The sequence below is a fragment of the Mobula birostris genome, chromosome 4 (assembly GCF_030028105.1).
Source record: "Mobula birostris isolate sMobBir1 chromosome 4, sMobBir1.hap1, whole genome shotgun sequence".
Taxonomy (NCBI): domain Eukaryota; kingdom Metazoa; phylum Chordata; class Chondrichthyes; order Myliobatiformes; family Myliobatidae; genus Mobula; species Mobula birostris.
In genome coordinates this window covers 172,812,780-172,826,394 of record NC_092373.1, presented here as the reverse complement: position 1 = coordinate 172,826,394, position 13,615 = coordinate 172,812,780, and the positions used below count along the sequence as shown (strand labels likewise).

The 13,615-nt window shown below is 39.9% G+C and overlaps 1 protein-coding gene across 1 annotated transcript in view; it reads right to left on the bottom strand.

Moving 5' to 3' along the window:
* Positions 1-2,062: 2,062 nt before the first annotated feature.
* Positions 2,063-13,615, bottom strand: part of metap1 (methionyl aminopeptidase 1) — a 57,923-nt gene continuing 46,370 nt past the window's right edge. Inside the window, exons 9-11 of the mRNA XM_072256463.1 lie at positions 11,457-11,600; positions 5,103-5,168; positions 2,063-3,664 (exon numbers count right to left, since the gene is read on the bottom strand). Coding sequence (XP_072112564.1) covers positions 3,498-3,664; positions 5,103-5,168; positions 11,457-11,600 — 377 coding nt within the window. The 3' untranslated portion in view covers positions 2,063-3,497. The remainder of the gene's footprint in view (positions 3,665-5,102; positions 5,169-11,456; positions 11,601-13,615) is intronic.

The window sequence follows — 13,615 nt, the reverse complement described above, 5'->3', positions numbered from 1 at the left end:
CAAGAGTTAAATGCAGAGAAATTACAGATCAATTCCATTATTGCTGATGGATTGGTCCTGGAAGTGCTGAGAAATAATGTACTTAAGATTACAAAATAATGTTAAATTGTTGATGATGTAAACATTCCAATGCACTTGGACAGAAGACTAAGTGAGCGGTTAAGATTTAGTTAACTGTTACTTTTACGCATTGATGAGAATAGCCTAACATTTTAAGTGATATAATGTTAAAAACTCACATTTTGTACACACAAAAGTCTGAATTCATTCTTTAAATCAATACATCATGTAGAGAATTAATGCATCAGCTCAATACTGTTGTGCCAATTCTGAAGAAAAAAATGTCTTCATCAAGAATTCTTCATTAACTAAAACAGAGTACAGGCATGACTAAATCAGTCATGGTTCAATAACGATTCAGAAGCCACTTTCATTCCATTTTGGCTAATTTTCTTCAGCAACGTCTATGATTAAATATAGTACATCTATTAGTTTACAGCTTTTAGACAATTTTGCATTACAATTCAATTTTTATAGCTAGAAATTAGACAGAGACTCTGGCTCAATGTTAGAAAAGGACCATTCACTGTATCCCTGGCCTTCAGGAAGCAGTTTGCATTTCCTGACCTCATCAATGCTATCTTCACTAGAACCAAAACATTAAAGGCCAGAGACACACTCGTATCCAGAGACCAATGCTGAGCTAGCTCCAACTCATTTTTAAGCTGTAAGGCAGAGTACTGTAGGGGCAGTTCCCAACCAATTACCAGATGTCCCAGACCTGAGTGAAAACTGAACTCAGGACATTAAAAATGGCGAAGGGAAAGAGAAATCATTCCCAGAAATAAATAATGGGCAAGACAAAAGATTAAACACCAAAGTCAATCACAAATACAAAAAAGCACAATAGATTTGTCTGCTAATTTACAAACAGCATCAAATCAACATGAATTCAAGACAGAGGAAGTTTCCAATTATTTGAGATTTATCTGGCTAGTCTTTCAGATACTTGTTCAACCATCCATACTGTGGTCTACAGTCCAGGAGTAAGGCTTATCTCCACAGCTGTGGCTGTGCATGCTAGTATTGTTATCATTTTGTTTCTACTTCAGGATTTCAACATCTGCAGCATTTTTATTATTGCAACACACATTACTGATGGAAGCAAATGAAGCCATAACTTTCTGGATCAGTGTAGATAAGGCACTTTATAATTATGTTGCAAAGCGACAGGAGGCCCAGATGTCAATCTGTCAAAGACAAAGCTTTCTTTTAAGGACCAACAAATCTGTGACATAATTTAAACCAATCTAAGCAATGCACAACGCCCTTTTCCTCTAAGCATTATGTACAAGTTTTACTTAACACACATATGGGCACAGTTGACATTTACCCTACATATTGAGTCGCATTTTGACATCTGGCAGTACCCAGGATTTTATTCATTCAGGGATCATTTGACAACATGCCAACATCTAGGTAATAATCACCCTCTTTCCCTTCACACCACAATTCTTTGATTAAAAGCTTTCTAAACAAAAGCCATTTTATTGAAATCCTGTGAAACTAACTAGGATGTGGTTGACTTAGGCTAATTCAAACCAAATGTTTGTAAAAAGCACTAAAGTTTCAGTAGGATTCACAGAGCAGAAGAAATCTAAAACAGTTAGAACCAAAGGGAACAGAACCTGCAGCAAATTCCATGAACGTTACCACATTCTGGACAGGGAGCAGTCAGATAGGAATTTTCAATGCTTTTCCTCTACATCTGACATATCCTGTAACTAGTTGTAACTAGCTTTTTCCCTTTCTCTGTCTGTCTCCATCTATTGTTCACCTCTAGTGTCTTTCATCACCCCACTCACATCATCTACCTAACACATCCTTCCTGTCACCTTTCATCCCTCCTCCGCCCACCAATCACTTGGGAATCCTTTCTCACCGCTCTTTATACTAGTTGTCTAGTCTCTCTACTCAGTTCTGATGCAGGATTTCAACTTGAAACGTTGACTATTCCACCCCCCCCGCCCAAACATTGATGCTACTTGACTCAGAGTTCTTCCAGCAATTTGGTTGTTGCTCCACATTCTAGTGTCTGTAGTCTCTTGTATCTCCTAGTTACCAATTTTCTATCTTTGGCCAGAAAGGTTGCAAGAGATTGCAGGAAATTCAGGGTAATGCAAGGAACAGGAGCTTATCCCATCAAATGTTACATAAGAAAGCAGCTTTTCACATTAATTCACCATCTTCAAGACAATATTTATAAATAACCACATCAGTTGTTTTAATCATTAAAATTGGTCAGTTGACATGAGGTACAAATGGGAATATTGCTGTTGTAATAACACTGTGCCATTTCTACCTATGCCCCAGTGAAGAAAACATTTTCAGGTAAGGGCAAGAGACTCTTTTAAACACTCCAGCTCAAAATGCCACTTACTGTAAGGATACCACTAAGTAAACAGAGTAGTGTTAAATCTCTTTAATAGTGCTTAAAATTCTGTGGCTTTACAAGGGATAATTTTCTTTCCCCTGTGGTGGAAGGGCAATGTAAACAGCATATATCACATATATCATATCATCATGTAATCTGATGTTTGAATTAACAATGGGGTTGCATTAAAAGTTTAAAAGGGACAAAATGTTACTCTGCCCCATTCCAAATTTCAATTTCCTAACAACAATGCACCAACAATATGACCAGCATTTAACTGTCAGAGGAAAAAAAATAACTAATTTAAATTAAAACCTAATTTTGTCTTGATTAGACAATCTTTGCAATCTGGGCAAAAATAGTTTGCAAGTGTGTTGATATCAATCAAACCCAAACATTCAGGATTTTAGAATTTGTAGTTGATTAGAAAAAGATTATCTGATTAACAAGATTACAACTAATTGGTTCCTTTTGTCACAGTTTTTGCTACCTTTTCACAGATGCACATTCACAGAAATAATTACTGGAGGAGATTTATCAGCTAGTCTTTCGGAAGCTGGCAACAACTTCAATTTCTTTTTAAACAATAGCCCACAATCTATGAATAGAGCCACAAATTTTATTCCATTAAGAAACATTTAAGATACAAGATTTAAGCGCCAGTGGTGGATGCAGGATCAATTTCAATATTTAAGAGAAATTTGGATAGGTAATTGTATGAGAGGGGCATGGGGGTCAATGGTCCGGGTATAGGTTTGATGAGACTAGGCAGATTAATGGTTCGGCACAGACTAGATGCGCCGAAGGGCCTGTTTCTGTGCTGTAGTGTTCTATGACTATACAGACAGTAGGAACCGATGTTCGGACCAGAGGCACTCTGGAAGGGAGGATGAGGGAAGAAGGTATGTTGCAAAAAGGCTGTTTGGGCATTCAGTGCTTTGCAGCATCTAAAGACCACCAAAAAAAACACAAAATAACAAATGAATCAGTGCCTTAAGGCATTGGCTGAACATGAGGTGAAGACATTGAGGGACTGCCACTGAACAGCAGCAGAGGTGGCAGGCTACAATTGCGATGCAAAGTAAGGGCGACCATTGTCCTCCAAGCGCCGTGTCAAGATCTCACAGCCAGTCTCTGTGACAAGAAGTGTGTGCTCAAACTGTGCTGAGCGCTTGCCGTCCTTTGTTACTGCAGTCCAGCTGTCTGGCCATGTTTCATCATGCCAAGCCCCTACAGTGCAGGAAATACATCACAGGATTAGTATTAAAAACGATGCGGAAACCCACAGCAAAGAAGAAAATCATTCAGCCCATCATGTTTTGGAGGGGCAATACTATGATTCAATCACCACCAGCTCCAGGCCTCAAACCCTCTCCCTGTTTTATTTTCTGAAACTCAAATTCCTTTGTCAAGGTTTCTATTGAACCCATTTGCACACCTTTCATGCAAGCACACTCGTTCGATAAAAGTATGCAAACTATGAGGGGCGTAGATAGAGTAGATATTCCTAACCTGGGATAAGGACTATCAAATACTTCAAGCTGGGAGGGTGAAGTTTAACAGACAGGTGCAAGTGATAAAGTTTAAGGGAATGGGGGTTTCTCAGATTCCTCTAAACAATGGGTTAAGTTCTGACTACGTCTGTGACTGCAGTGTGTTTGAATAATGTCTCACAGCTGCTTTCTTTGGAGTAAGATAAGGGTTAAAGTTCACCCAGATCCACATAAAATGTCTCCTGGTTTTTCACACCATTTTGATTTTGACAAAAGGCAATACCTGATGGAAATTAGACAGGACATTCCTTTATCAATTAAAGCATAAATTTGATGCATGTTCTTATCTTTGTAATTAAGTTGTGGCCCCAACAAACCAGATAGGGCATTCCTTTCTTTAATTAAGGTGGCTGGAGTGTCTATCAAACTGATTGTTCTTTTGTATCAATAGTCCATTGACTTGACCAGAATGGTTATCAAACTGATTGTTCTTTTGTGTCGGTGGCCTTATAACTTCTAACAATTCTGACCTCAGGCAGTGAACTTGTTGAACTGCCAGAGATGAGAACGCTTCTCTCTCTGATGTCGGGTTCAAGTTCACTCGCTGGCTGAGCTCGAAGAAATAAATGGGTGAAAAGATAAGTAACAATCTCCTTGTGCTATCGTTATTTGATCCAGCAAAATTACGTTTACACAAGGATCCAGTAACTCCTATCAGAATTATAAAGTGATGATTTCAGGCTATACCACAATCTAATCTAATCTTTTCTAAGGACAGGCTCCCAAGCTGCTCAGTCCTGCCTGATAGTTCCAGCTCTGTCAGTCCTTTTTATGCACCTTCTACTGTGCCCCTGTAGCCTCTTAATAATATGACAGCAAGACCCATGCACAATAGGCTAACTTTTAAAACATTTTAATTCCCATTTCATAGAAATGAATCCAGAGCCTGGACTGCATTTTTTTCTTTGCCAAATGGTCTTATTGACATGCTCCAAATCATTAAAAAAATGCAACACTAACAAAATTCACAATATTTTGCCAACTGAATTCAGAAGAGAGAAAAATGGTTTCAAATCAGTTTACAGCCTTTTTACTAAGTGTATTGGAGGTTCTGACCAACTTTCTGTTAATTTCTAATGAGGGTTGTGTAAAAATTAAATAAATCTCAGCCTTACCATCACAAATCATAGGCTCAATGGTAAACACGTGACCAGGTTTCATCACTCCAACAGCTTTATTTTCTACAATAACAAGGGCATGATTAAACTTTTGTTTTAAAACCATTACAGCAAATATTGATCTCATAACATTTTACAGTAATTAACATATATATGTCATCCCTAAGTTGCAGAAGGCAGGTACCTGGGTGACTGTCAGAAGAGGGAAAGGGAATAAGCAGCCAGTGCAGAATACCCTAGTGGCAGTTCCCCTCAGTAATACAGTGCCTTAAAAAAGTATTCACCCCCCACAAATACTTTCAAATGTTACTGTCTCATTTTCTACATTTAAAATAAAGTAGGATTTTTGAGCTAAACTGAAAAATTCTTAACAACCTGTCAACAATTTACTAAAAATTAAAAAAACAAAATTGAGGGGCTAAAAAAGTATTCATACCCTTTGGAATTACTACACTAACTTTTCTCAGGTGCAATACTGTTTGTTAACTTACCAACTCATTCAATTTGTTGAAATAGAAAATTGGAAGGGTACAGACAATCTCAAAGGCACTGAACATAGTTTGGAGCTCAGTGCAGTCCTTTGTGGGGAAAAAAAACACTGCCTAGATCAGGCCGCCCCTCTTATTAGAGAAGAATGACACTTCTAAAGAGAATTGAAGTTCATGGCTCCACAATCTCTAAGGCCTTACACAAAGAGTGGCATGAAAGAAGCCCTGGCCAAAAAAAAACACATCTTTACCCGTAAAGACTTTGCAAATACTATAAAGATGTGGAAGAAGGTCTTATGGTTGATGAGACTGAAGTGGAACTTTTTGGCCTCAACACTAAGCGGTAAGTGTGGTGTAGATTTAATACTGCACATCAGCCAGGTAACAATCCCTACTGTAAAGTATGGTAGAAGTAGCATCATGATATGGGGAAGTTTTTCAGCAGCAGGGACTGGAAATTGATGGGGAGATAAATGCTGCTAAATACAGAGAGATCCTAGATAAAAACCTGCTAGCCTCTGCCAGAAAGCTTAAACTGGGGAGGAAGTTCAACTTTCAGCAGAACAGCAACCCAAAGCACACTGCCAGAGCAACCATGGAGTGGCTTCAAATGAAGAAAACTGATGCTCTTGAGTGGTCCAGTTAGAGTCCTGACCTTAACCCTCACCTGCCTATAACCTCCTCTTGGTGACCCTCATTCTTCCTTTTCTCCCATGGTCCACTCACCCCTCCTATCAGAATCCTTCTTATCCAGCCCTTTACCTTTTCTAGCTTCACCTATCACCTTCTAGCTGATCCTCCTTTCTATTCTAGTATCTTCCCCCTTCCAGTCCTGAAAAAGGGTCTTGGCCCAAAAGGTCAACTGTTTATTCCTTTCTATAGATGCTGCCTGACCTGCTGAGTTCCTCCACCGTTTTGTGTGTGTTAAACTGTAAAAAGCTTTTGTCTGCAAGTCATCCAGATAGATTATTGCAAACATAAAAGCAGAATGCAGAATAAAGTGCTATCATTACAGAAAAAGTGCAAGGACCATGAAGAGCAGGTAGGTGGAGAGAAAGAGTTCATCTTTGTCATTTAAGGTCTGTTCAGGAGTCTCATCGCAGAGGTATAGAAGTTGCCAAGTCCAAGGTTATCAAAGATTGCAGTGGGAACTTGACCAGCTGCAAAATTGAGCTGGAAGTTGCAGATGGAATTTATTGCAGTCAATTATGAGGTGCTGCACTTTGGGGAGAGAAACCAGGATAGGACTTACAGTAGCGCAATGAGGAGTGCAGTAAAACTGAGGGATCTGGGAATACAGATCCATAATTCCTTCAAACTGGCGTCATAAGGATAGTGGTGCTAGAAAGTTTGTGAACCTGTAGAATTTTCTCTATTTCTGCATAAATATGACCTAAGATGTGATCAGATCTTCATGTAAGTCCTAAAACTAGATAAGGAGAACCCAATTAAATAAATAACACAAGAAGTCACACTTGCTTATTTATTTATTGAGAAAAACCATCCAATATTACATGTATTTGTTGGAAAAGTATGTGAACCTCTGGGGTAATACCTTCTACAAAAGCTATTTGGAGTCAGGTGTTCCAAACAATGAGATGAAATTGGAGATGGGGGTTGTAGACGTGCCCTGCCCAATAAAAAAAAGACACACAAAGTCAGGTTACTGACAGAGCCTGCTCTTCTCAAGAAAGATCTGTTCATGTGCACCAAGCCTCGATCAAAACAACTTTCTGAGGACCTTAGAAGAATTGTAGAGATGCATGAAGCCGGAAAAGGCTACAAAAGCATTTCTAAAGACCTGAGTGTTCATCAGTCCACAGTAAGAATTTATCATCAAGTGGAGGAAACTCAGCACTGTTGCTGCTCTCTCTAGGAATGGGAATCCTGCAAAGATCACACCAAGAGCACAGGGTGCAATGATGAAGGAGGTGAAAAAGAACCCAAGGGTAACAGCAAAAGACCTGCAAAAATCTCTAGAACTTGCTAAAGTCTCTGTTCATGTGTCCACTACAAAAAAAAGAATGGTGTCCATGGCAGGACACCACAGAAGAAATGACTGTTCTCCAAAAAAGAAAAAATGCTGCACATCTCAAGTTTGCAAATGATCACCTGGATGTTCTACAATGCTTCTGGGACAATGTTCTGTAGATAGATGAGACAAAAGTTGAACTTTTTGGCAGAAGTGCACATTGCTATGTTTGGAGGAAAAAGGACACTGCACACCAACAGCAAAATCTCATCCCAATTGTGAAGCATGGTTGAAGGAGCATCATGGTTTGGGGCTGCTTTGCTGCCTCAGGGCCTGGACAGCTTGTAATCGTTTTGAGGGGACAATGAATTCAAAATTGCGTCAGACATTTTACAGGAGAATGTCAGGGTAGCGATCCGTCACCTGAAGCTTAATAGAAGTTGGATAATGCAACAAGACAATAGTTCGAAAGATGAGAGTAATTCAACAACAGAATGGTTCAAAAAATAGAAAATTTGTGTTTTGAATGGCCGAGTCAAAGTCCTGCCCTTAATCCTATAAAAATATCATGGAAGGACATGAAGCAAGCAGTTCATGCAAGGAAGGAATGGCCTAAAATTCCTTCAGACCGACGTGCAAGACTGATCAACAGTTACCGGAAAGATTTGGTTGAAGTTATTGCTGTACAAGGAGATCAAATCAATTACTGAAAGTAAAGGTTCACTTACATTTTCCAACAAATACATGTAATATTGGATCATTTTTCTCAAGAAATAAATGAACCAGTATCATGTTTTTGTCATATTTTAATTGGATTCTCTTTATCTAGTTTTAGGACTTGCGTGAAGATTTGATCACATTTTAAGTCATATTTATGCAGAAATAGAGAAAATTCTACAGGTTTACAAACTTTCTCGAACCACTGTAGCTGTAGATAGGGTTGTTAAGAAAGTTTTTGGCACATTGGCCTTCATAAATCAAAGTACTGGGTACAGGAGTTGGGATGTAACATTGAAGTTGTACAAGATGCTGGTGAGGCCTAATTTAGAGTACTGTGTGCATTTTTGTCACCTTCTAACAGGAAAGATATCAATAAGATTGAAATCGTGCAGAGAAAATTTACAAGGATGTTGCCATGACTTAGGATGTGAGTTATAGGGAAAGGTTAAATAGGTTGAGTGTAGAAGAATGAGGGGAGATTTGATAGATGTATACAAAATTGAGGGGCATAAATAGGATAAATGCAAGCAGGCTTTTTCCACTGAGGTTGGGTGAGACCAGAACTAGTAGTCATAGGTGAAGGGCGAAAGGTGAAATATTTGGGGGAACATAAGGGGGAACTTCTTCACTCAGAGAGGTGAGAGTGTGGAATGAGCTGCCAAAAGAAGTGGTGGATGGAGGTTTGATTTCAAAATTTAAGAGAAGTTTGGATAGATACATGAATGGAAGGGATATGGACTGGATGCAGAAAAATGGGACTAGTCAGATTAATGGCTCAGCACAGACTTGGCTGCAACATTTTATGATCCTAAGATGGTTCACGTTCTCCAGCTTTGCATCTTCTGCCTGACAGAAAGGAAAAGGGAGAATGTATGGAGTGTGAGGGATCTTTGATAATGTTACTAAGGATAAAGTGTAGTCAGAGTTGATGGAGGCGAGTCTCGTTTTCATAATATAGGGACAGTCACTTAAAATCATTGTGTGTAGAGTCTGCTTCTCACAGAGGGTTGTGAATCTTGGGAATTCTCCACATTGAAGATTGTGGACGCTAGAACATTGAAGGCATTTAAAAAGGAAGAAAAACTTTTGAAAGATTGAGGAATTTGTAGAATGGGTACAGAAGATGTGCTGGGGGCTGGGGCAGATGAGCCATGAATAAACTGAATGGCAGGGCAGACTTGAGGGGCCTGGTGCCTTGTCATTCTCCTTTATCTTTTGCATTTGTTTCCCTGACTGGTTTCCTTCACCATCCCTGTGATGTCAGGTTAGGGTTTTCAAGGGTACAGGTAAGTTGCTTTCAACAGGAAATAGGAGTGAAGGTGGAAGAGTGGGGGAAAAGACTAACTGGGTTGAAAAGGGAGCTACAATTTGAATCAGAGCAGATTCATGGAGCAGCAGCCCATTCTTTTGCAGTATTTTTACACATTTCATTACAACATGATAATACCATTAACCTATTTAACCTTCTCCCTTGAACTATACACACTACCAACTGTGTATATGTATGCTCCAGGAACAACAGCATAAAAATATCACCTCTTTTTTGAATGTTACTTTAAAGTAACATGGACTCCAAGTATGTGTAATCAGATTATACAAAAGAAATAAAATAATGCTTAATGATTTTATCACTCTTTCATATTATTCCTTATTTCCTTGCCCTTTGAGACCATTCTGCCTACCAGTAGTATGCAAGGTTCTCAGATTAATGCTACTCTCTTGTCATAATAAAATGTACTAACTGCACAGGAATGAGCTGCTGAATCATTAGTCAGCTGTGATTCACAATCAGAACTATTATCACTTACTTCTGTGACTTGAAATTTGTTGTTTTACAGCAGCAGTATAGTGCAAAGACAATTACTATACTGTAGGTTACAAAATAAACAAAAATTTCAATTGTGAAATTGGCCCTTTCAGCGCATTTAGTCATCGCCAATACTTGTTTGCCAGTAACTTATTTTCAGCCACATGTCGATCAATTCTATCACCCGCCAACATGAGGGGTGATTTATAGTGCCTAATTAATCTCCCGATCTACACATCTTTGGGAAGTGAGCAAAAACCAGAGCACTCGGGAGAAATCACAGACAGAATGTTCCAACTTCACACAGCTGAGAGGCCGTAGCATTATCTACTACACCATTGTGCTGTCCCTCGTGAGTTTCAACTTCACATAGACAACGACTGAGGTCAGAACTGAACATAGGCCACTGGAGCTGAGAGGCCACAGCATTATCTACTACACCATTGTGCTAGCCCTCGTGAGTGAGAAGGGTCAAGAGCAAATCACTTGCTTGACCTGGCATTGGAACTGAAGGGAGAAAGAAGCCAGTCTGGGAAATTCAATTCAAGATGGAGACTCCAGTCTGATAATGAACCAAAAGAATTTTAAATTAAGCTGCTGATGTCGAAGCAGCCAAAAAATACTCCTGATGAAGGGTCTCAGCCCAAAATGTCATCTCTCTATTTTTTTCCATATACTTTGCCTGGCCTGCTGAGTTCCTCCAGTACTTTATGTGTTATTCTGGATTTCCAGTATTTGTAGAATCTCTTGTGTTTAAGTAATATTTCCTTGGCTTCTTTGGATTTAGCAGTGCCACTAGGGGTAAGTGTTCCCAGATAAAGACTCATTAATGAGCTATCTCAGAAAGTGTTTTACAACCTCGTTGACTAGAAATGCTCTCTTGGGCACAATTGATATTTCTATGTTATTTTTGGATGGTTAAGTTTGTATTGTTTTAATTTATTTTTGGTTGTGTTTCATAGACTTAATTTTTTTTATTGTGGTGATTTTGGCGCAGTATAGCGATTAGCTATACTACAATTCAAGGCATTGGAGTTTGGAGTTCAAATCTGTGGCTGCATGTAAGAAGTTTGTATGTTCTTCCCATGAGCGTATGGCTTTCCACTGGGTGCTCTGGTTTTCTTCCCCATTCCGATCCAAAGATGTACCAGTTAGTAGGTTAACTGGTCATTGCAAATTGTCTTGTAACTAGGTGAGGGATAAATAGGTTGGTTGCTGGGTGATACCACTCATTAGGCTGGAAGGGCCTGTTCTATGCTGTATTACTAAATAAATAAAATACAATAAATCACCAAATCAAATCTCTACAGATGGTTAAACATAGCAAATTAAATATCACTTCTATAAAACAAGACACAACTTACTAGCATAATGAGGTACGTTAGGTGCAGTGTGGAAAAGTCGGTGGATCCCGTGCCCACAATAACTTCGAACTACTGAAAAGCCACTTGCATGTGCGTGCTTCTGTATAATATTGCCCAACTCCCTGTACCGAACACCTGGCTTTACTGCAAGGAAAAGTGAAGAATGTTTATTCCAATAGAGTGATTTAAAAATAGTTCAAACCAACACTTGATTGATTAAAATTCTTATAGATCACAGATTTTTGAATAACCAGATCTAGTGTATGAAACGTAAAGCAACACAAGCAGCTGCACTGCATGTTACATGATTTGAATAAGTGTAAAGAGTCTTTGAAGACTGCGACCTACAGGTGCAAACAAAACTTCTGGTCTATAGAGCAGTCATTCTTCCTACATTACTCTATGGAGCGGAATCATGAACCATCTATAGAAGACACCTGAAAGCCCCAGAATACCACAAAGAACCTTATGAAAAATTTTGGGGATCAGCTGGAAGGTCAGATGTAATAACACCAGTATACTGGAGAAGGCCACCACAATAAAGCAACATTAAATCTGATAGATAAGTTATGTCATTCAGATGCCTAACTCACATCTCCCCAAAAAGATTCTTTAATCCCTGTGAGGAAGGTCAGCAAGCCCTTGGTGAACAAAGGAAAGGCTTCAAAGATGACATCAAAATCGGCCTGAAGAAATTCAACATTACATCTAAAAACTGGGAAGACATTGCACTCAATAGATTTAGCTGGAGGAAATCTGTTCAAGAGGGAGCTGTGCTACAGACAGTGACCTCTGCTTTGTCACAGAGAACAAGCAGCAGCTGAGAAATGAGATAATGAAGAACTAAAAGACCCAATCATGAACCACAGCCATCACTTACTCATGTCCACACTGCACCGGAATATGTGGATCGCTGATAGGCCTCTACAGCTACTTGAGGACCCACCAATAGACCACCCCGTAAGTGAACATGGTAACCTGCCTTAAAGACTATCGTCCAGCATCACTCACATCCCGTGATGAAGTGTTTTGAGAGGTTGGTGATGAAACACGTCAACTCCTGCCTGAGAAGCAACTTGGATCCACTGCAATTTGTTTACTGTCACAACAGGTCCACAGCAGATGTCATTTCATTGGCTCATCACTCAACCCTGGATCATCTCTACTGCAAAGAGGCATACATCAGCATGCTCTTTATCAACTACAACTAGTCAAATCTATCATCTCCTCAAAACTAATTAACAGTTTCAAGACCTTGGCCTCAGTACCTCCTTGTGCAATTGGATCCTCGATTTCCTCACTTGCAGACCCCAGTCTGTTCAGATTGGCAACAGCATCTCCTCCACAATCTCCATCAGCACAGTTGCACCATAAGGCTGTGTGCTTAGCCCCCTGCTCTACTCCCTTTATACTTATGACTGTGAAGCTAAGCAAAGCTCCAATTGTTTGCTGACGACACCACTGCTGCTGGCAAAATCAAACGTGGTGTGGAATTGGCATATGGGAGGGAGACTGAAAATCTGGCTGAGACATACCACAACAACAACCTCTTACTCAATGTCAGCAAGACCAAGGAGCTGATTATTGACTTCAGGAGAAGGAAACTGAAGGTCCATGGGCCAATCCTCATCTGAGGAATCAGAGGATTATTATCATTTCAGAGGACCTGTCCTGGGCCCAGCAATTAGTGCAATTACGAAGAAAGCACGACAGCACCTCTACTTCCTTAGGAGTTTGCAAAGATTTGACATGACATTAAGGACATCCTGAATGCTAAAAAGAGGGCATTTAGAGATGGAAATAGGGAGGAGCTGAGGGCAATACAGAGGGACCTGAAAGCCAGGTTCAGGGAGGCTAAAGACAGGTACAGGAGGAAGCTTGAGTGGAAACTCCAGCAAAACAACATGAGAGAGGTCTGGAGGGGGATGAGGACCATCACTGGGTTCCGGCAAACTAGCAACAGAGGAGCTGAAGGCAGTGTGGACAGGGCCAACGAACTTAACCTGTTCTTTAACAGATTTGACATTGTGGCCCCTGCCCATCCCCCACATGAGTCATCTGTTGTCGGTCCCCAACCAATACATATTCCATTCTCCCCTCCTACCCCTCCTCACAGTCCCCCACTCTGCTCTCATGACTATACCCCTTCCCCACACGAA